Source organism: Polistes fuscatus, unplaced genomic scaffold (assembly GCF_010416935.1).
Source record: "Polistes fuscatus isolate 324 unplaced genomic scaffold, CU_Pfus_HIC Scaffold11, whole genome shotgun sequence".
Taxonomy (NCBI): domain Eukaryota; kingdom Metazoa; phylum Arthropoda; class Insecta; order Hymenoptera; family Vespidae; genus Polistes; species Polistes fuscatus.
In genome coordinates this window covers 7045315-7069775 of record NW_025113009.1, presented here as the reverse complement: position 1 = coordinate 7069775, position 24461 = coordinate 7045315, and the positions used below count along the sequence as shown (strand labels likewise).

Sequence of the window (24461 nt, the reverse complement as noted above, 5' to 3'; positions counted from 1 at the left end):
AGAAACTAACGTAGAATTTCTTAATAAATATATTGAAAAAATGATGATTCGTTTTATTTTTTCTGTTATTTTCTAGACTAATATAATATAATACTAAGACATGTGGTTTACTAATGGATTTTACGTTTGATCGTTATAAGATAATTAGCAAAAATAAATAAATAAATAAATAAATAAAGAACATACGTAACGCGTATTTATATTATATTTTGTAATACTTTGAATAATAAGTAAATAAATACGTTCCTGTAACAAGCAAAAATAAGAAAGAAGAATAAGAAAAAAAGAGAGAGAGAGAGAGAAAGTGAGTGAGTTAGAGGTTTGGAGATCGTTGGAGGACGAGTTTGGCATAATTCAGAAGGAGGCTAGATCGGAGAGCTCGAATCGCGTCAAGGACGAAGGGTACGTCGAAGGGTAGATACCCTCGTCACGATCGTCAGCGAGGTGACAGGTAAATACAAGGGCGAGCTCGATCTACCCTCGCAAAAGGATATAATTTATATATATACTACCACCACACGAGAGTTATTGCCAACCAAGAGAGAAGAGAATAAGAAAGAAGAAGCAAAAGAAGAAGAAGAAGAAGAAGAGAAAACGACCTCGTACCTACGTAAACGAGCATAAAATTTTAGACGACATTTTTCTTATTTGAAAATCATTTCTCTCTCTCTCTCTCTCTCTTTCTTTTTCTCTGTTGCGATCTCGTGAGCGTTAAAATCAAACGATCGATCGAGAAAATAATCGACAATGTGTACCTGAGAATATTTATGTAATTCGAGAATTTCTAAACACTTTCTTTTGAATTATCTTACGTTATTCTACAGTATCTCTACGTGTATTTATCTTTTTTAAGTTTGTAAATAATTATCAAATAGAATATAACATTAAGTAAAAAAAAAGAAATCGAAAGTTACAAGGTAAAAGATCGCGTTGTGTCGTTAAAGTTGTCTCCTACGCACGCGTACGTGGTATCCTACAGCGAATAGAGAAGAGGGAGAAATGAACGCGATTCGCCGATTGGCCGAGATCAAGCACGTGTGCGTTAACCCCAAGGAGGGGGTTGCAGTCGAGACGCGGGAAAAAAGTGCGTTTATATACACACACGTTAAAGCTGTGCTCCAGCTTCTCGACGGTTGCTGAGGTAGTTGGAGGCGGCGGCGGAGGTACAAATCATTCTCTCTCTCTCTCCCTCCCTCCCTCCCTCTCTCTTTCTTTCTTTCTTTCTTTCTCTCTCTGCTTCTCTAACTCACTCGTTCACTCACTCACTCGTTCTCTCTCTCTCTCTCTCTCTTTTCAGCAGGACGGCTGGAAACCATCTGCATCGCGATGAATGCTGCTAACCACCCTGCAACCATCCCTGAAAGTCCCCATTCGCCTTCATTTCCAACCCCTCTGTGTATACGTGCACGTGTATGCGTGTATGCGTGTAACGCGGTCCAGCCGGACGAGACCACGGGTTCTCATTCTTCTCTCCTGTGGAATCCTTCCACGAAATCGTCTTTACGGATGATAGCTTTTCAGATTGGCCAATATAATTGAAAACGGAATAACATATTTATGCTACCTGCCATCAATTTTTCTTTTTTTGTATTTGATTACTTCATTTTTATATAAAACATTTGTTGAAACGTTTTATCGTTCTGATCGAAAAGAAATTGTATTGGAATGTATATAATAATTAACTATGAACTTTTATTTAATAGGTTAGCAAAATATTTATTAATTCGTTACATTCGTCGATTTGAAAACAATTAATCGTTGTGATAAGATAATTAAGTTTAAGAGAAAAATTTACGGGGACGAGAATACATCGTATAGTTTATTTCAGTGATTTATTTATACCCGTTCGTAAGAGTAGCTGCTCAAAGTGTGATCGTTATTGTCGTCCTCGGCCACTCGAAACTTTCTTTTCTTTTTTTATTATTTCTTTTTTTTTTCTCTACTTTTTTTTTTCGTATCTCTCAAGGCGTACGCTTTATTACCGTGGGGCGATGATTTGCAAAATAAGCCCTTCCGTTCGTTTGACTTTCGCCAGCTTCGCGAAGGCAAGCAAGCAAGCAAGCAACCAACCAACCAACCAAGCAGCCAAGTAACCGGAGAGTCGAGCTTGGCGTTTATCAAGTGTATGAATTAAATTGCTGTTTTATTACCCCTGGGGGATTGGGGTGGTGACGGTGGTGACGATGCCGAGGGCCACCGGCACTTTCCTCCTGCCTCTTTCACCGACTTCATCGCACAAACGAGATTCGGTATTCAACGTGAAACTTCGACTACGAGAAACGATCTATGCTTTTACTCTAGGATAACCAATTGAGGTACCATCTTTCTACATAGTTTGGGGTTCGTTTAACACCCCAGACACGTATAATGTCAAATAGGATGATACGACGTGATATTTATGATACCGGTCTGGTTAGTAGTTAACTATAGTTATTAATACGATCGTATCTTCAAAAGATAAGAAGTTTTTATAATTACAATAACAACATATATTCATCTGTTATCGTATGAGTTACGGTTAACGTTTAAATATTGTTTCATTTAGATTATTCCCATAAAAAGATTGACCCTAATGATTACTCAAAATTACCCTTTTAAGAATTTCAAGTTTCTAGTTGATCTTATTAATACGTAGATATCCATCGAACTTGCATTTATTTTACCTAACACGATTCTTGCATTATAGCAAGTACGCGAGTGACGACTGTTACGAATCGTCAGGCACAAGCTCCACTCTAAAACCCATGTTGGATTCTAAACACACCCTTTACATACCGTCGAGCAACTCCAAGTGGGTGGGCTTAAGGGGTCGGAGACACGAGGGGATATACTCTGATCGATTATACGTCACCCGATACGAGTTTCTTGGCTCACCTTTTATCGATCGATTACATTTTACGAACTCTGAGGATGGACCCTGGACGACTCCTCTAACTGTAACTTACTCGAACAAAAATACATTCTAAATGTTAAAGATTAGAAAAATATTCTTCAAAATATACTCGCATACGTTAAAGATTTGTCGATTTAACGTGAAACCAAAAATTGACAATGTATCATTTGATCGTATTGTTTTATGTCACTTCGTAGATGAATTATTATTCTAACGATAATTGTCCTATTTTATGATGCCTGGTACTGCGTTAAGTTAAAAAAAACATGTACCCAGTGAAGGAGGAAAATTGCGATGGTCGTCAGAGGCCAGGGGTAAATTTAAAAAGTCCTCTGTCTCACTCTTTTACCTTCTATCCATCTCTCTTTTGCTTGTACCCCCATGTTCACCCCGTTCTTTCTCTCTCTCTCTTTCTCTTTCTCTTTCTCTTGTATGCCTCCGAACCACGGCAATCACGACGCCTGCAATTTTTATGAAGTCCTCGTCGGGTCTTCGAGTCTCTGAATAATTCAGGGTCAAACAGGGCGAGAACGGCGCTTGCGCTCTCGCAATATGTCGCCGAATTTTTTTTTTTTTTTCATCCTACCACGATGAACAAAATCTTCCTTTCGCACTTCTCTTTTTTACCCTCGATTTTGTTACAAAATAAAAATATAAAGATTCGGTTTTGAAAGATCAATCCAAAAGTAAAACATATTTTTACTCATCGAATGGTTAAATGATCATTTCTCATCGCGAAATATTTGTTTGAAAATCTAACGGCGTATATTTTTTATCATATTCGACAGTTGAGAATCTTGTAAAGTAAACGACATTAAAATCCACTATTATATGAAATCTGATTATCAGTTCGTTTTATAACTGTTTTATATTTGGGAAAAGCATTAAGCTTAATGTGCGAAATAAAATTCTAAAAGCCTAAGATGACATAAACGATGGTGCCTATGAATTACTTTTGTGTTTTTTTTACAGTTTCTATTGAAATACTTTTTACATTCTTTAATGTTCATTTTAACGCATTTTAAGACAATTAAGAATCATCAATAGATAATCATTTAGCTATAATGATTACATTTGTTGTTAATTTAGGATTGGCTTAAAATTAGTTTCGTTTTTGAGTAAATTGTTATCCAAAATATACTTGATACACGATCCCCTAACTATTGACTAGCGTTAGAGATTTCATCACAATACTTATTGTGCCTGTTTTTATTCAAGGTACAATATCTATTGTAGAGGTTTGCACCAGGTTTTTTTACTTCCTAGGTATTGAAGAATGAAGATCTATCCTCACTATTATAAGTTTAATATCAAGCTACTGGCACTTATCCTATTGTTAAAAAACAAACGAAGATCTAACAAAAAAGTGGTGCTAAACCGAGGAAACCTAAACATTGTAATCTGACCAAAGGCAATCAGTATAATAATAATTTGACTATTGTATCGTTAACAGTAAACAACATTTAAACTATGAATTTTATACATCAATATTTAGTAATCTATTAATTATAGCAAATTTGTTTCAATGCAAATATAATTAATGCTTCATGTATTATAACAAGAACAGTGTATTATAATAAATTCTATTTGAAACAGCGAACATGTGCATTACAATACTTTTCAGATATGATTAAAAATTATTCTGTTAATCTTGGAAAAAATATAATTTGTCAATTTATAACGTTGTTTAATTAAGGTTTTAAGAGAGAATTTGAAAATGTCAGTTAAATGTTTATAACGACGTAGGCAGAAATTTATCATAGTGGTTGCCTATGGTGACACTATTGAGAAGATCCGAATGATTAGTCACGGAAAGTTCAAAGAAAACTATTGTTAAATGAAAGATTTATAAATGATGGACGTGTATACAATGGAAAAAAATTTACGATTTCCGGTCAACGGGGGGTCGTCTTTGTGCCTTTGAATTTCTTAAATAAACTTAAAATTTCTTAAATTAACTTGAAAATTCTTAAATAAAGTAAAAATAAATAAAAAAAAGCAGAAATCTACCACAGTGACTGCATATGGTGATACTATTGAGAAGATCCGAATGATTAGTCACGAAAAGTTCGAAAAAAACTATTGTTAAATGAAAGATTTATAAATAATGGACGTGTATACAATGGAAAAAGATTTACGATTTCCGGTCAACGGGGGGTCGTCTTTGTGCTTTGGAATTTCTTAAATAAACTTGAAATTTCTTAAATAAACTTATAATTTCAAAGGAATGTTAAAGTAAAATAAATGTATTTTTATTTAGGATTTTCCCAAGGTCGCGAGAAACATCAAGTACCATTTATTTTACATATACAGTTATAAATAACTTGAATAGTTTTACCTGGTTTGCTAACTTTCTAATCGTCAAAGTTGGCCAATTAAATATTACAAGTATAACAAGTTAAATTAACATCGCTCAAATGTAAAACTTAATTATTGTCTTAAACGGGAACACGTGTTATTTGCAATGTTTTATTCAAAAAATAATATACAAGGGGTGTTGTTACTATACTAGATACTTACATATAATAAAACAAAGATAAGTCAGCTTAGAAAAATAGAAAAACAAACAGTTTATCCGTTGTTTGTCGTTAGTTTTTATCGGCAAGTAATCGTGTTCTTAACTTCAAAGTTATCGGAAAGAACAAAAACGTAGTTTTATCATCTCACAATCAGAAATCTATCATAAATCAACATTTGACTTATTCGTACAGAAGGGTGAGAAAAAGAAAGAAAGAAAAAGTATAAAGAAAAAAAGAGAGAGATTGAGAGGGAGTCTTTAATTCAGTATGCAAAGTTAGGCTAAGAAGGAAGAGATGAAGGGTGCCTGCCAGTAAAGTTGTTTTTTTTTTATTTTCCGGACTTTAGAGAGGATCTTTAGGGTGGGGCATTCCTGAGGGTGGTAAGTAGCCATAGCAGTGTCGCTAGTAGACGGAAGCTGAGCCGGTGATACATCATGGGTGCGTCAACGAGTGTCCCCGTTCCTGTAATCTCACATCCATCAACTCCTCCACGTAGTACGAAGAGAACCGAACCTTGCGAAAGAACCTTAGGAATGAGCGAACGAACGAACGAACGAACGAACGATGGTTCTTTGCTGATCGATGTCCAATCCATGGTTCTCTTTTTTTTTTCTCACCAACACGACCTCGATAACAGACTTAACACACTCTGACCGATCGATCGGCTTCTTCTAGTTCGATTTTCATCTATCTATCTATCTTATCTTATCGTTTTCGAATTACTTCCTTGAAAAAGAAAAAAAGAAAAGAAAAAAGAGAAGTAATGAAGAAGTTAGAAAGAAAACACTTTTTTTTTTTCCTCATAGATACAAAAAAATATGTTTTATTAAGTCATAACAAAAGAGTCCTCGTATTTCTTCACAGTAGACGATGACTTTTGATATACGGAAATATCGTCGAGTCAAGGAAAAAAGAAAAAAGGTAAGAAAGAGAAAGAGAAAGAGATAGGATAGGAGAGTGAGTGAGCGAGTGAGTGAGTAAGTGAGTGAGTGAGGGAGTATGTGAGAGATTCAGAAAAAAGAAAGAGGACAAACGATTTCGCTTGGAAAAGAGGACGAAACATGGATAGAGAAAAGGGACACTGTTAGATAAGTCGGAGGTTGTCGGGGCATCTCCTCGGCTTCTTTCCTGCTTCCGGCCATCTTCTTCTCTGCCACCCCTTTCGTACTTCTTTTCGTGGATGGAAACGACCCGAGTCCATTCTCTGCCATCGTATCGGGTCTCCTATCGAGAGGGTGGGGTTTACCAAGAATCCTGCGGTGTAACGCGGTGTGCTGCGGTGCTCTGCGGTGGGGTGCGGTGTGGGGTGGCGTTGTGTTGTGTTGTGTTGTGTTATGTTGTGTTGTGTTGTGTTGTGTTGTGTTGTGCGAGGATGCCGGAGAAGAACGCGTTGAATAGAAGATTGGAACTCTTTCTGCACTGACGGCGTTCCTTCCGGCGGGTGCGGCTGATAGTGCCGGCTATTTCCGGTGGCCACCGTGACATTGCTATCGCGGACACCACCGAGTTCGCTATCCCCGGGGGCCATCCAACGTTAAACGTTCTCCCTGTATCTTCCTTCTCCAAGGTTTACATACGACAACTTTTCGACCCTTCGAATTTTACTTTGGATATATCTATGTATATTCCTACCCGTTAAGCATACCACATATATGTGGTATATATATAGATAGTATGTGGAACAAATCTCTAACTTTAAGTTTTTATATTTTTATTTTTACAAATGGAAAAATGTTTAGCAGTTTATCTAGAGAGATATTTATTTAATTAAATTAATTTATTAATACTCACAAAAAAAAGAATAGTAAAAAGAAATTTGACATAATTGTTAAAACCTTATTATACACGAGCATATTCTTAGAAAACAATTGTGTTTAAATTTTTGTTACGTACGATACAATGCTAAGATAATTTGAACATTTTTCAAATAAAATATACGGAAATTCGAAGGAACGCATAAAAGGAATGGATTTTCAGGAAAGGATCGATTTGTCAGAACGCGTTTGAAGTAACCTAAAGCGTGCTTCCTCGAAGGTAACGGTTTTGCATTACCAAGCTCGTATGCGCACGCAATATAACCTGAAAATAGGAGGAGGAGGAGAAGGACACCGCGAGGCCTAAGTAGTCCCAGGATGGAGCCATTCAGCTGTCAATCAGAACTTGCCAGAGAATCTCGCTCGCGGAGTTCTGCTGCTTACCTACCGAAAAACATCTGCTCGTGGAGAACGCGATACGCCGCGAGACATATAAACGGGGGTGTATGTAATTCTGTCCACCATCACCTTTACATTACCTTAACAAAATGTTTTTTTTTACTATTTTTAGGAACAACTTTAATCACATATTTCGTTACACCATTTTAATATATCCCAAAAAAATATATATATTTATTTTATTTTTCTTGATTTCGTAGCAACGCACAATCTTCGTTAAATTCAATTCGTAATAATATTTCGTTAAATGTTTTTTAGATTTTTCTTTAATAACAAATATCCCTGTGTAAATAATTTCCGGTTTAAAGTAGATAATTCATCATCGATCTATCGGGAAATATTATAAAGTAAAGAAAGAGGAAGTTGAAGGGCCAAGGTATCTTGACTATTCGAAATCGAAGAGATCGCACCGTGCAACGGGACTTATTGTTAGTGGCGGCCATTGAGAGAGAAGAGCAGCAACCGCAACCATTCAGTGTGCATTGAATGACCCCGTGGCTTCGCTCAGAGAATTCTGCAGTCACGAATCGTAAGGGCCAGAACGCGATTGGCCTCTGTTTGGATCCATTTAACATTCGGGATGCCATTAAACGACCGACCGACGATACCCCAAGAACCGATTAACTTGCTATCGAGATATAATCGGATTTTCTCTCTCTTACTCATTCCCTTTGGAGTGACCTTCCTTAGATGATAATGCATTCGTGGTCAGCCTTTCGATCAGTCGCTATCAACGTTCTTATCCTATAAAGGTAATCGATTCATAAAATCCCACTAGTTCAATTCAATTAATTATGACTAATATTTAAAAGTATTACAACAATGTAACGATCATAAATATGTTGGCTCTTGAAGAATACCCTACGTATTACAAATTTGCAGTACGTAACACGGACCTATCCTTTTTTCCGACATCCCTAATTCCTATTAATTAAAATCGTCGATTCAACATATTTTCAAAGTAACCACCAGTTTTTCTATCTGAAAGAAAAAATAAACGTTAGAATCGAAAAAAGAAAAAAAGAAGAAAAAAAGGAACACAAATAAGAGGAAGAAATTGAAAAGAAATCATCCGTGTAACGGAATTTTCTAGTATAATTTGACGTAAAGAAATGTTGTGCGTCCTCTTTTAGAATCGTTCTCACTGACACACGTAGTTGAACGCGAATCCGATCGTTGCAGTCGTTTTCGAGAATGGCAGATGCTACTACTCGCACCGGAATAGAAGTTATTATTTTTCGATGTCGCCGTCTCGGTTTCGCTTTTTGTTCCACGTCCCGTATCAGAGATCTCGAAAGACGAAGGAACATCGGTTTACGTCGAGTCTCTTGCATTCACGTCAACGTGCAAGAGGACGTTTCGTCCGGATCTTTCAATGGACACGTTAACGAGTTACAATTCAGGCTGGTGACACCCTTCCACGAGCATCCTTCGTTCTCTCGGCCCGATCGGATGTCACTTGCTTCATTTCTCTCTCTCTCTCTCTCTCTCTCTCTCTTTCTCTTTCTCTTTCTCTTTCTTTCTACCTCCCTCGTTCGCGTACATTCGTTCGTACAGTTCAGCCCTTCTTCTTCTTCTCCTTTTTCCTCTCCCTTCTTCTTTTCTTTCTTTTTTATCACTCATTCTCTCTCTCTCTCTTTCTTTCTTTTCGTTGTTCTTCTAAAAAAAAAAAGATAAAAAAAAAAAAACCGAATTCTCTCTGTAGCAAACCTGACGTACACCTCGTAATTTCGGCCTAGTACAAGGAGGACAAGAGTAACGCGATATCGACAATTTTTTGTCTATACTTTATTTCTTTTTTTTTTTCTAATCTCCTTCATCGTTCTTCATTCGAACATTCGTGATATAGGAAGAGAGGGGAGGATAAATAATATGGAGTAAGGAACGGGAATGATTTTCTTCGATCATCTCTCTTTTCATTCTTAGAATTTAGCTCGTGTCGTACGTTTGTTCTTTACAAGGAAGTAGACAAAGGAGGGAGTAGATCGAAGGGATGCGTGAAACGAACGCGATTTGATATGTACACCATCCTCTCTCTCTCTCCCCCACTCTCTCTCTCTCTCTCTCCCCCACTCTCTCTCTCTCTCTCCTCCACTCTCTCTCTCTCTCTCACTGTATTTTTCTTTTTTTTCTTTTTATTTTATTTCGTTCCTTTTTTTTTTTTTCTTTTCATTCGTAGAAAACCACGGGAGGTCGTCACGTCGATTCCAGGATTTACGACATTCCAAGGGTTTGAGGAAGCATGAATGGAAATCCCAGGTGTGTATACCTGAGGCTCTGTCATGAAATCGGTCAAGAATAGATCGCCATCAAACCTGCCGATTTTTGGTAAAAGAAAAGTCGTAGATCTACGACCAGATAGATCGTCTCTGGGCATCAGCAACATTTTTCGACTCTCTCTTAAAAATTTTTTTTCCAACAATTTATTTTTTTATTCTTTACCTTCTTTTCTCTTTTTCCTCATCTCGTTTATTTTTTTTTTTATTTATTTTATGATGAACAGGAGGAGAATGCGTGAGAGGTAGCGCGATCGAAGAAGAGAAAATGGCTTCTTTTAATAAAATATTTATTTTTTCTGTTAAGAACATTACTGTTTCTTAATACAGTATATTTAGTAGATATACGTTAAGCGAATATATGTATGTAAATAAAAAGTGTTTACGTACGGGTTAACTTTATCACTTTGTCTAGCTACGAGGCAGTCTATTTTGAATTCGTCCGTGTAAGAGGAATGTTTTTTTTATTTTCAGTAATAAACGAACATATTTAACGTATTTTTCTTTCGTACAAATTTTTACATCACCAAATTTAGATATAAATTTTGTTTATTGTAATAATATATATATTTTATTATTTATTTTATTATTATTATATTTTATTATTATATTGTATATACATATATATATATATTTTGTCAATACTTATTTATATAATTTCTTATACGAATTACTATAAAAGCAGTTTAAACAAATCACGAAAACGACAAAATGAAAGTAATCGAAATCAATTGTTATTTGTTTTGTTAACATTATTTGCCAATGTATTTCTTTGTATATCCGTAAGATACCGTTTCATAGAACTTATAACGAAAGAACATATTGTCCGTTGGTGTTGTTGGTTGGTCGAGAAGAAGAGGAAGAAGAAGAAGGAACTGTAGAGAGGTAGTCGATGAATTGGCAATAATATGATGACGAAGGATCAAAATTCAAAATGGCGAGACGCGACCATAGACATTGTCCATTTCGAGGCTACCGGTATTTTCGTTCTATGAAATATTATGGCTTTTCACGATTAGTGACTAATAGTGTCTACTACTTCTATTAGCCTGGTTACCTGGAATCCTTCGATTCTTTGGGTGGGGAGAAGGGAGGGAGGGAGGGAGTTAGGGGGACTCCTTTTCATTCGATATATCATTAACTGACATACACGAACACTTGACAAATCAGGTTACGAGAGTAGAAGAAATATTACTCTCTTAACGTCACGTTCGCATTTAACGTTCTCGACGATATTTCATCTCGAACGTTTCACATATTACAATTTTTTCTTGTTTTTCTTTTTTCCTTATTTTTTTTTTTACAGAAATATCAAATACGTGTCTTATCAATGAAAATAATGTTTATTTTTTTCGTTCTAATAAAATAGAGATAAGTAAACTATCACCGGACAAATAAATTATTTATTTATTTTCTACGTATTTGAATTAATCCAAGAGGGAGAAAACATACGAAGGGTAAAACTTTATATTCGATTAAATGTTGTTATTCGCTTATCTGGATAAAAGAAAAGAAGAAGAAAAAAAAAAAAGACAAAAGTAATATTTTTTCTTTGCCAATTTCTCACGGTGAATATACCTTTTTTTTCCTTACTATTAAAATATTGACAGGAAGAAATAAAAGTTTCAAGGGATGTAGGAAAAAAAGGGAAGTAGATGGCGCGAATATAAATACTTATTGGTTATCTTCTATCTAATCCTAAGATCGAAACTCGAATGAATGGGGTTTGAGTATCCAGGAATTTCATTCATGGTCTAAGGACGGTCATTTCGATGGGACATCTGCGAACTAGCGTGCACCGCCTCAACGCGTCTGGAATGAGAAAATAATCGAGGAAGAAGTGGCCGCTCGAGTTTCAAGAAAAATCTTTTCAACCGGATAAAGGATCTTCGATGCTTCCACGTTCCACCCTCTTGTATACTACCCACCATTACCACTCGACGTTATTACTGTCATTGGGAAAATTCTACCTTGAGTTCAGGATTTTCTTCGATTCGTGATTCGAAATTTGTGATCATTTCTTTTTTCTACGCGTCAAAATAATTTCTAACAATAAGATTAATTTTTCCAATCGTGCATATACGATTTTATTCTTTATCCTAACAATCGTTTTTACAAATATTACAATTAAATATTGTCGATTGATGCCATTACTTTAATTTCATAATTCGATTCTAAATATATTATTCTTATTTAATATCGTCGTTTAATTTTATTTAACAGACAGCTCGCTATAATTTTATTATTAAAAATATAAGAACGATGGTTAAATGGGACGTAAATGCGAGATAAATTTCTTCGGAAAAAAATATTCATAAGGTGAAAGAAAGATTGTTAGAAGCGTTATTTTGGTTGGTTGGTTGGTTGGTTGGTTGGTTGGTAGTAGCAGCTAGTTGCAACGGGATAACGATTTTTCGTCTTACCCCTTTTTTTTCCAAGAAGAACAGGAGGGGAAATGGGGAGGGGGGAGGGAAACGAGTTTCGAACGAGTTCGAGGTTCACCACCGACAGGTTCGTTATCGTTGGCCGATGTCTTTGTTTGCGAAGCGCGTTTCGTTCTTATATTCGTGATTCACGTTCCTTTTCTCGCAAGTAGCAGCAGCAGCGAGACTTTCCTTCTTTTTTTCTCTTTCCGTTTGTCCCCCCTTCCCCCTTCCCCCTTCCCCCTTCCCCCTACGTCCCTCTTCTTTTCCCCATTAATGCATCACGTAGCTGGTTCGACATCACCACAGGACATCAACAGCCGGCCAGGAGGAGGACACAGGTAGCATTGCTAGAAGCAAGCATCTTTTTCTCTCGTTCGAGAAACGAAATCTTTTCTAATCTCGCACGCTCGTTCGTGAAGCATTACGACCAGGATTAGGCTCATTAACTGTCTTCTTGCCAAATAAATCCTTTTTTTTTTTTTATTCCCACGTACATTTTTGAAGTTATTTTTTTTCTTAGGGAAGTGGATAAAAATGTACATTTTATTAATCGAATAAATTCTCGGACTCAAAAAGTGAAGAAAAATTGTAAGACGAAGACAAAGGTCGGTGATTTTTGTCGACATTCGAAAATTTTTGTTTGGAAAAAAGAAAAAAAATATAAGCAAAATGATCGATTAAGGAGATGATAGGAGCACGGTTAAATTAGCACCTAACCGGGGATAAACGAAGCACGCACAATGTCGGAAACGAATATTTTATTTCGTTGAACAGCAACAGGTTGACCATTCTTTATTCGAGATTTTAATTATCAAGCTCGTCGTAACGCATTAAAAAATTATAACGGACGATCGCGATGTTCAATATTCATGCGCGGTATTACGTTCAAACAAAACAAGTTCAAATGCATATATATGAAACAGTTGGTTGAAAAAAAAACACACGCCTATGGAAATAGAAATGGAAATGAAAATATACTGTCTGTCGAAATGTACAAAAAACAAAAAAAAAGAAACAAATCTGTTTCAACGTTTCATCCGATGCCGATGATGTGGACGATTATGGTTTTTCTTTTGTATTTCTTTATTATAAATTAGTATCTCTCAAAAATGTAGAATTTAGTTGAATGAATTCGTTGTTATGTGCGTGAATTCCGATGTAAACAAACATAGCGAACAACGAAAATGAATAAAAGCCAACTCGGCATTGAATTCCTAGTCTTTTCATTGTTACTTTTGTAGAAAGGTAAGAATGAACGGACAAAGGTTAGAGTCGAGTATCTTGTTAAAGGAGAATTATATTATCGTAGAAGTGTTACTCGTGTAAAGATGACGGACAGTGGGGGGGGAACATCTCTATAATAACCAATGGAACGGTGAAAAAATCTATGTGGAAAAATCGATAAAAGGTTGAGAAAAAGAAGAAAGAAAAATATCCAAATATGGGATATTAATATGACCTAAAAGGATGATCTTATCGGAGAATTTGTCGAACCGGAAAAAAGCCTATTAGACGAGAGGTGGAAACTTCGTTAGGATTATTCTTCAATCTTTCGTGCGTGCAAAAATCTTGACCAACTAATAGAGCTTTGTCGGATGGTAAGATCCCTATCGCAAAGAAAATCCCTGTCGGATTAAAGGAAACATTTTGCGACGGTATTCTTACCTGTATTTCGGAATGGAACTCAAGAAACGGTAAAAAAGTAAAAGCCATAAATCAGAGAGACCTTTTGACATGTTCCGTTGACCAAGAATAATAAAAGGTAAAGTGCACTAGAGACGGGTAGGTGGAAAAACTCGAAACGGCATTTTCTAAGAAGAATATTTGGCGCCAGGACCTGTTTCCTCTTACTTCTCCTCCCTGTCCTAATTCCTAGCGCAGTCTGGTCTTCTTTTTATTTATTATTTATATTTTTCCACCATCATCTTATTGTCGAAGACCTTAACGATCCTACGTTTCCTTGACACGGATACAGTTTAATGTCCTTTTTTTCGTTCTGCTTTCGGATTCACGTTGCTTTCCTTTTTCTAGGAGATTAAAAGAAAAGGATATAACTTTGTACTTACCTGTGAACGGTTCTGAACGGACCAAGGTCCTGCGAGAATAGGGTTAGAGAAATCGTTTTCATAGAAACGCTAAGGGAAGGGTAGGGTAAGGAGGGGAAGGGAAGGGAAAGGAAGGGAAGGAAAAGGAAAAAGGTAAAAGGTAAAATAAGAGAGACGGAAAGATGGTCTTTGTAGACTACCGAAGAAGGAGAGGACATTTTCTCCTCGACAAGGACGACATTCCCTGGAGCGTATTTCGTGAGTTTCTTTATGGTAGTACTCTGGAAAAATAGTTCTCCTTTGAGAGAGATACCAGAGGCAATGGATGAGGAGAGAAAGACATTACGGAATGAGTGGAGATGCCGAGCGGATTTGTAGCGAGCAGTCTTCTTGTAAACCGGATATCTTTCAAACGAGATCGAATTACTTGAAGCGATGCACGTCCTATGCTCCTCTTGATCTCTAAATACAATCTACTATAAACCTCTACCATTTTATATTTCATATACATTTTCGTACCTTCAATCTGAGTGCTTATAATATTAGATGTCTACTGTTAAAAAAGAATTTTACTATTGTTTATTATATATTTTCAGATAGATATAGAATTATTTTATCATCACGAGTCGTTCAGAAGTCAATGCGGTTTAAATCTATTTTTTGGAGATTTTTTGTCTATTTTAATGAATTAATTAATATTGTTTTTATTTATTAAAAGGTTCCATTGTCTTTTATTTGCACATCCTGTACACGTAGGTTGTTTTGTTGCTAAGGTTATCATTTGAAACAAGATTTTATATACTTTTCTGATCAAAGAAAGCAAACATTTGTAAAACCACGCTATTGCAAAACATTCATTCTATCAATTCATACATTTTTTGACTCAACCGCACTGGCTTCCCAGCGATACAAATAATATTATTGTATATATCTGCAAATAAATTCGATCTTAAGAATGCTTATAAAAAGAAGAAGAAAAGAGTATAGCGAACGTTCCGGAAAGAGGATCTATTTATTAGATATATATATACCTGTGCTACCGGGTGCTGTCGATATGACAATTAATTTAATCGTAAATTTTCACACCGGGGGAAAAGCTCGTATAAGTCACGGGAAATAACGTATAGGGTTCGTATATATCTTTGTACCTATATCCTTGATTCACACCTGGCATTCTCAGCGGGTACTTACCTGAGTTTTCAAATGGCCCAGACCGCGTCGCGCCAACCTTGAAGCTTCATTCTTTCTTTCATTCTTTCTTTCATTCTTTCTTTCTTTCATTGTTATAGACACACACACACATACATACAAATACACATATGCACACAAGACACGTGTACATCCGCATTCTTCCAACTTATCCAAAAATTTCTATAGAAATTACATGGCACGCTCCGCAAATGATAGCCATCCCAATGACCGGACGATGGTTTCTAAGGATCGCAAGGACTCTTTTCGAAGTATCTATAAAATCTATTAGATTTTATTAGATATCTTTTTGACGCTATCGAAACGAAACGAAACGAAACGAAACGAGGAAAGCCAAAAGATCGTTTATAACTTTACTTTCAAATGAAAATTTCAGGCCGATATACTCAAAACTCGACAAAAGGGAAACGGCACCATAGCGATTCTACGTTTCTATGTCTCCCCCTTCGCTATTCCTACTAACCAACCCACCCCCGCCGCCGATCATGGAAACTCGTGAAAAGCGTTCCGGCAAAACTTTCTCTGCGGTATTTCATCGAAACCAACTACGATAGTCGTTTCGATGTCACCCCGTTTAAAAGGAGGAATCGTTTTCGCAATGTAATCAAATCAGGTGTAAAACGCGAGGGGTAATTGTCGTATCATAGATACGAGGAATATTAAACAAAAAATATGACGAAACGATAGATCGAATTTATTCGATTGAAACGTAAATATTTGTAAACATATATAATATAATACTTGCATATATAATTATAACGATTGTCACACATTTCGTTAATAGTAAAATGTAACAAATGTAACGTTCAAAGATTTCATCTTATCTTTTATATTTTTATTTCTCTTTCATATAGGATCATCAGGATTTGTCCCAGTGTAAGAAGCAATTTCGTTTTCGCAATGTAATCAAATCAGGTGTAAAACGCGAGGGGTAATTGTCGTATCATAGATACGTGGAATATTAAACAAAAAATATGACGAAACGATAGATCGAATTTATTCGATTGAAACGTAAATATTTGTAAACATATATAATATAATACTTGCATATATAATTATAACGATTGTCACACATTTCGTTAATAGTAAAATGTAACAAATGTAACGTTCAAAGATTTCATCTTATTTTTTATATTTTTATTTCTCTTTCATATAGGATCATCAGGATTTGTCCCAGTGTAAGAAGCAATTTCGTTTTCGCAATGTAATCAAATCAGGTGTAAAACGCGAGGGGTAATTGTCGTATCATAGATACGAGGAATATTAAACAAAAAATATGACGAAACGATAGATCGAATTTATTTCATTAAAACGTGAATATTTGTATACATATATAATATAATACTTGCATATATAATTATAACGATTGTCACACATTTCGTTAATAGTAAAATGTAACAAATGTAACGTTCAAAGATTTCATCTTATCTTTTATATTTTTATTTCTCTTTCATATAGGATCATCAGGATTTGTCCCAGTGTAAAAAGCAATTTCGTTATTGTTCACCATTACTACTGTAAGGAAAGAAGTTAGAAAAAAGAAAGAAAAGAGAGAGAGAGAGAGAGAGAGAGAGAGGAGAAAAGAATAAGGAAGAAAGAATGAAAGTGGGATTAGCCACGTGGCGGTTTTTCGTGAATCCGCAAAAAGGTTTATGTCGATAAAAAGGAGTCGGCAGGGCAATGGTGGTGTGTATAGAGAGTAGTAGTAGTAGGTACAGTCAATTTCTTCTTGCTTTCCTCGGAGTCAACAACTGGGAGACACAATTGGGACCTTCTTTCATCGTGAGGAAGTAAGTTGTATGGAAGTTGTATGGAGTTCTAATAGAATTCGCGATCAAAGAGAGAGAGAGAGAGAAGAGGAACACGTGCGCGTGCGCATAAGCGAGAGAGTGTACGAATGAACGAATGAACGAATGAAGGAACGAATGAACGAAACGAAACGAAACGAGCGAGCGAGTGTGCGCATTCACGGCTCCTCTTTTCTCAAGGCGGGATTTGTTCGGAAAAGGGAGAGGCAAGAGGGGTGGCCTCTCTTTCTTTCTCTTTCTTTCTTTCTTTATTTATTTCTTTCTCTTTCTCTCTCTCTCTGTGTGTGTAACGTGGCACCTCGCGTTTTTCATACGGCCCTCGATAGACGGTCGTAAGTGCATTCACCGTGCAAATCGGGTTGCCTCGAGAGCAACAATACGCAACAGGTGAAGAGATCAGTACGCATTCGGTGGTAGCAGGTGAACTTCTTTTCTGACGAAGAAAACTACGGGAATCGTGGCACTTGCCAAAAGTGGGCCGAAATAATAATATTAAATCATTGATCTATCTCTAACGATATATGTTTCTTTTTTTTTTCTTTCTGTGATGTAGATACGTTTAATAATTCGTCCGATAATCTCAAAGAAAGATAATTACGAAATATCTTAAATCTGTGCTCGAATAGATTTATTCTTTAATATGTCAATCTGATTAGACGAATAAATTCTTACGTTTTACGTATCATAAATGTATATAAGAACATATATATATGTATATAAATGTACGCAAAGGTGTAGAAATTGTAACATTTCATCATGCAGCAAGTAGGACGCAGTTATAATTAGCGCTCGTATAGATCGAAAGGTAGAAGTTTGTTCCGGTTGAAAACGAGATATCGTTTGTGCTCCGAGAGAAGAAACTTTAGCGACTTCCAGATTTGAAAAGAGTCGTTTTGATCGATCGTTCTCGTTATCTCGAAGAAAAAGGATCGTTTAAGAGAGACGAAGAAAGAAAGGAAGAAAAATAATAAAAAAAAAAGCCAAAAAAGAAAAAACGGGAAAAAGAGAGAGAGAGAAGGATAGAGAGAAGGATAGAGATAGTATAGAAGGTCAAATCTTCGAGAAGGGTGCTGTGCTGCTCAGCTGCATTCCGGCGTTGATGCGTCTTCCGAATACGTCGACGTTAATTAACTGCCCATTAATTACGTAAAATGATCAATTATAAGCGGCTATTAATAAACGGGGCTCGCATTACGCGTCGTAGACGATGTCTTCCTTTTACAGTAAAGATATACCTCGGTTAGACTTACAAGAGGATGAATTTCAGGTGCAAGCCAAATGATGAAATAGAATTTTTCTTAAGTCGAGTACTCGTAACGAATGTTAATTAAAAAAAAAAAAAAAAAAATACAGAGAAAAAAAAGGAAATTTGCCTTACAGTAGCGCTCGTTATTTATTTATCGATGCGTCTAGACGAGTTGAAAATATATTATATTACGCGTGTGCATTTGCCCGTGTAATTTCATTCGAGTTTCAGAATATTAATACATCGTTTTTAGAACTATTTCGTTTTCTTTGATTTCTCTTCTCTCTCTTTTGTTTTTTCTTATTTTAGTATTTTATTTATCTTAAAAAGTTGAGGTTCATGGAAACGTAGTTGTTAAACGTCGAAATTGTAGGCTTCTTGGTTTCCCGTCGAAGTGTTTTGAAACGTCACGGACGAACGTGTGCGTTGCAAAGGCTTTTCGTAAATGTAATTTGTGCGGTGGGTGGGTTGAGGCGGTATGGGGAGAAGGAGGGAGGACGACGACGACACAGGCGTCTATGAGAATTCGTTTCGCATCGTGGCGTTCCTTAACGCCTTATAGCATTTTCGAGGTTACCGTTTTAAATATGATAATTTATGTAAAGGTCGTAGCGCACATTTTACGAGCACTGTCACGCTCGAATCCAACATTAATTCTCAATGTGTCTCTCTTCGGTGACGCGCGGTAAACAACAAGAGAGAAAGAGAGAGAGAGAGATAATGGTGGACTAGAAAAAACTTAGCCGACGGCCGACGGATGTAATCGATTATGCGACCATCCCTGGCGACAAAATTGGTAACAGACTCTTACGGATGAAAAAATAATCTACAAAAATCGAGAAACCCTTTTTTTCTCTCCTTCAAAAGTGACCGCCTCGACTAGAGATTGATGATCTTTCAAAATCGTCCTATGTGTAATCTGACATTTTATTATTTATTTAGGATTCAAAGTGAAATCACAAAATTTTTCTATTTCCTATACAAAAGCTTATTATAGCAAGGTAAAAAAAATTCTTTTTGATATAACCGCGCCTATGTTGATCTTCAAAATTTCATTCAATTTGTATAAGTCCTCTCTCTCTCTCATGGAATAATTATTTATTTACAACCGATGCCCCACTAAGATCAATGAACGAAAATTAGACAGTTCTATTTCACGATGATGCATCTAATATTATAATTTATCGTCCAAATCATACACTATTATCTACACAATAATATATATGTGTGTGTAAGTATATGTAAGTGTAGATAAAGATCAGTATTGGGTAATTGGCGACTATCTCTTCGAAATCGAAATACATTATCAACCGCACGGCATCTACGAAAGCACATAGAGAAAGGACATGGAATGGGGTGGTGGATCTATGTTCCCTCCTGTTCCCTTACAAAGCCCAAATTAAACAGTTCCATTGGCGTTGAACCCTTTATATCAAGAAAGAGAAAGAGAGAGAGAGAGAGAGAACGTGTGCAACCCTTCACGTAGTCCACATACACCGCCATTATCTCTACATCGAAGTGCTTTCCTTCTCCTCACCCTTTCTCCTCAGTCCCTCTGAACGGTATCCTCCGCCTTTCTCCACGTTATATCGACCTCGAATCAAGATGGACAAATATAGTGCTTACCCTCTATCAAAATACACATCAGAGTTCAGACTACCGGATGGATTCTAGAGCGAAAGAAAAAAAAAAGAAGAAAGAAGAAAAAGAAAAAGAAAAGAGTGTACGGAAGGGTTCCCCATTCTTAAAGAATATTCTTCCCTCAACTTGTCGAAGTCTCTTTTATAAATGAAGATTATTTTTCCCATGTGAGTTCTCTCTATCCATTGGAAATAATTCGATCAAACAAAATAATTCAAATTATTTCATTCCAATCGTTTTTAAAAAAGAAATAATTACGAAAATACGAAGTTATTAATAATACCACTGTAACATTAAAGTTATATACTAAAAATCATATTATTTTACGATATTATATTGTATATATACTAAATTATAGTGTTAATTTCTCGAATAACACGAAAGGTTTTGTGATGGAAACAAAGCGAACAGGGGGATGGCGTATTACGATGGTTGTGTAGAGAAAACACGATGTCGAAGGAACCGAACAAAGTAGAGGAAGAAAGAGGGATAAGTAGGTAGAAGAAGCAAGAGTAGATCGGATCTGTCGGTCCGATTTACTGCGAGCCGCGTGTGCGCGTTCGTAATAACGACACAAAGAGAAGTAGGATAGAGAGAGGGAGAGGGAAAGAGAGAGAGAGAGAGAGAGAGAGAAATAAATAAAGGGAAGAAGAAGCATTCAGTCTCGCGAGTGTAAGTAGAGATTTCCGGAGGCTGCGTGCAAGCAGCAGCAACAGCAGAAGCAGAAGCAGGAGCAGAAGCAGCTACCTCTCTCAAGCATTCGTCCCTAACCCCCCTAGCCCTCTTCCTCCTCCTCGTCCACCTCTGCGAGGAACCGCCTCTCCGCGGGGGTGTCTTCTTACCTCGAGCACCCCTCCGTCCTTCTCCGGTCGGTCGGTCCGGACCGTGTTTCGAAAAGCTTACCTATGGGAAAAATCTACATTGAGTCGATGCCGATGAATGAGTTCGCATAAGGGGAGCAGACGGTTGCGGGGGTGCAAGAAGAGAGAGAGAGAGACAAGGATGGAAAAAGAGGAACAGGCGGAATCTTTTGTGAACAAATTCTTGGCAGCATCCATCTAGCCCGACATCGTGCATATCGTCCTCGGGGTTCGTACCCTGCAAGAAGAAGGGCTCCGCGAAGGACAGCTTGGGCCGCCGACGGCTACCTGAGCTTTTAGTTTAAGAATAAGAGGAAGGTGGAGTTGGTCTTCGAAGTTGTACACCGCTTTGGGTTAGCATTTGCGTTGCTTTACTTGTTTACCTGCTTGCTAGCACGTGCAGTACCTGGCTAAGAAAGAGAAATAAGTTTGATGCTTTCTCACGACGATTTCACACTGCTGGCAGGTTGCTTTCATTGCACCGATCGAATTACTCTTCTTTATTTTATCTTTTTTTCTTTTTTATTAAATAATAAGGAATTTCTTGTCTTTAATATCGTCATCGTAACACAGTAATTCGTTATTTAATTAACGATGCCAATTCGTTCTTCATTCTATTCCGAGTTGCGAATTGGTTTGTCCCTTTTGATGTAATGAGCACGTAACTACTCTCTCTCTCTCTCTTTCTGTTGATTTTTATTATTTTTTTTTCTCAAGGTAACCACTATTATCGTGATTGCACGTTCGCGACGAGACCGAGAGAAGACGTTGCGAAATGTTGCTGCAACGGATAATAATTATCGAAGACGCGAACACCGTAGAGAGAAGAAACGCTTCGTACTCCTTCTCCTCCTCCTCCACCATCTTCTTCTTCTTCTTCTTCTTCTTCCTCTCTTCGTCATCCCTTTCTATGTACTCTTCTTTTACTTTTACCTTTTCTTTTACCTTTCTTTTTTTTCTTTTCGTTTTCTTCCTTCGGATCCCGACGATGAACGTCCGCCGAGACAAAGGGCGCACGAGTCGGGTATACCGCCGTTCCTTCGCCTAGGAACTGGTGGAAAGGTAGTGGAAGATGATGGACCAGAAGAAGGTGAACGAAAAGGTCGCTGATAGTGCATCGTCACGTGCCTCTATTAGAAGCTCCGCTGGAAAAGGACTTTTTGCTCGCGTTCCACCGGCATAGCTACCTTCGTTCGTTCATGTCCATCTCGTCGTTCTCTTCATCTCTTTCTTTCTCTCTTTTCCTTACTCGTACACTTTTCACACCACTCATTTCCACCCCTCCTTTCTATCGATTACAACCTTCTTATAAAATTCCTTCTAAGAAACTAGAATTCTTTTCGTTCATTCTATTCGTTTATTATCGATTAAATTAATAGTAATAATAATAATAATAATAATAATAATAATAATAATTCGAAACGATAATAGATTTGTTCGATTAAATTAATTAATTACATCGACGTTCAATTCATTTCAAATTTATCAATATATTTTTTCTTTTTTTACATTTGAATTACATTCCAATAATATTTCTTTCTAATTATTCGTACATGTTATGTATATATTTATCTTGATAGAGAAATTTAGTAAAATCTTTCGAGTTTGCAAAAAGAAAATAACGACAATTCGGTATTATGAATACTTTCCTTGGTAGAATCTATTCCGAAATTGGAGATCTCGTTCGTGCGTCATCGATCTTGACGAAAATCCTCGATACCTTCTTCTTCTTCTTCTTCTTTCTTTTTCTTTTACTTTTTTCTTTTTTTTCTCCTCTTTTATATAGAAGACGAAGGGAAAATATTTTTATTAGAACGCATCCGTCGCGAAGAAAAGATGAAGCCTGACGAGATCGAAGATTCCATCCCGAATCGAACGGGATTTATACACACATATATAGAACGTGCTACACATATACATATACATATATACATATATATTTTGATCGTGTTAGTTTTGAAATCCATGGATTTGGTTTGGTCGATATTTTTGAAAAATATTTCTCTTTAAAAAATAACAATATATACTTTTACGCGTATACGCGTAATATATACAAGTATTCCTAACGTAATCGAACGACGAGGATTCTTATACGCAAAATAAAATAATTTCTCGATAAAGATTATATTACTTTTTGAACAAATATTATATAAAAAATATAACGTATAATATATATTAAATATCTATGCGAATCTAATCAGGAGTTTTGGTGGAATTCACGATTCGAGACTATATGGGTTGGATATGCCCTTCGACGAAAACCTTTAGACACAGCGAGTGCCCTGAGTTATGCGAACTACGAGGATTCTTATACGCAAAATAAAATAATTTCTTGATAGATTATATTACGTTTTGAACAAATATTATTATATAAAAAATGTAACGTATAATATATATTAAATATCTATGCGAATCTAATCAGGAGTTTTGGTGGAATTCACGATTCGAGACTATATGGGTTGGATATGCCCTTCGACGAAAACCTTTAGACACAGCGAGTGCCCTGAATTATGCGAACTACGAGGATTCTTATACGCAAAATAAAATAATTTCTTGATAAAGATTATGTTACGTTTTGAACAAATATTATTATATAAAAAATATAACGTATAATATATATTAAATATCTGTGCGAATCTAATCAGGAGTTTTGGTGGAATTCACGATTCGAGACTATATGGGTTGGATATGCCCTTCGACGAAAACCTTTAGACACAGCGAGTGCCCTGAATTATGCGAACTACGAGGATTCTTATACGCAAAATAAAATAATTTCTTGATAAAGATTATGTTACGTTTTGAACAAATATTATTATATAAAAAATATAACGTATAATATATATTAAATATCTGTGCGAATCTAATCAGGAGTTTTGGTGGAATTCACGATTCGAGACTATATGGGTTGGATATGCCCTTCGACGAAAACCTTTAGACACAGCGAGTGCCCTGAATTATGCGAACTACGAGGATTCTTATACGCAAAATAAAATAATTTCTTGATAAAGATTATGTTACGTTTTGAACAAATATTATTATATAAAAAATATAACGTATAATATATTAAATATCTGTGCGAATCTAATCAGGAGTTTTGGTGGAATTCACGATTCGAGACTATATGGGTTGGATATGCCCTTCGACGAAAACCTTTAGACACAGCGAGTGCCCTGAGTTATGCCATATTAGTGTTCCTCGGGATTCCGGTTTCTCAATACGACCAGTCATCCTCGAAGAATCGGCAGACAATGTGTCGGCCCCCTCATCTCGCCTTGGCCCTTTGCCCTCGTAAGTAGCGTACTCTCTCTCTTTCTTCTTCTTCTTC

At 36.4% G+C, this 24461-nt stretch overlaps 1 protein-coding gene and 1 long non-coding RNA gene across 3 annotated transcripts in view; one reads left to right on the top strand and one right to left on the bottom strand.

Moving 5' to 3' along the window:
* Positions 1 to 18943: 18943 nt before the first annotated feature.
* LOC122526187 overlaps positions 18944 to 24461 on the bottom strand; it is a 179663-nt gene continuing 174145 nt past the window's right edge. For both annotated transcript variants that reach the window (XM_043649398.1, XM_043649403.1), the window contains exon 6: positions 18944 to 21179. In XM_043649398.1, coding sequence (XP_043505333.1) covers positions 20700 to 21179 — 480 coding nt within the window. In that variant the 3' untranslated portion in view covers positions 18944 to 20699. The remainder of the gene's footprint in view (positions 21180 to 24461) is intronic.
* LOC122526189 overlaps positions 21174 to 24461 on the top strand; it is a 61380-nt gene continuing 58092 nt past the window's right edge. Inside the window, exon 1 of the long non-coding RNA XR_006305986.1 lies at positions 21174 to 21489. This is a non-coding gene — a long non-coding RNA (uncharacterized LOC122526189). The remainder of the gene's footprint in view (positions 21490 to 24461) is intronic.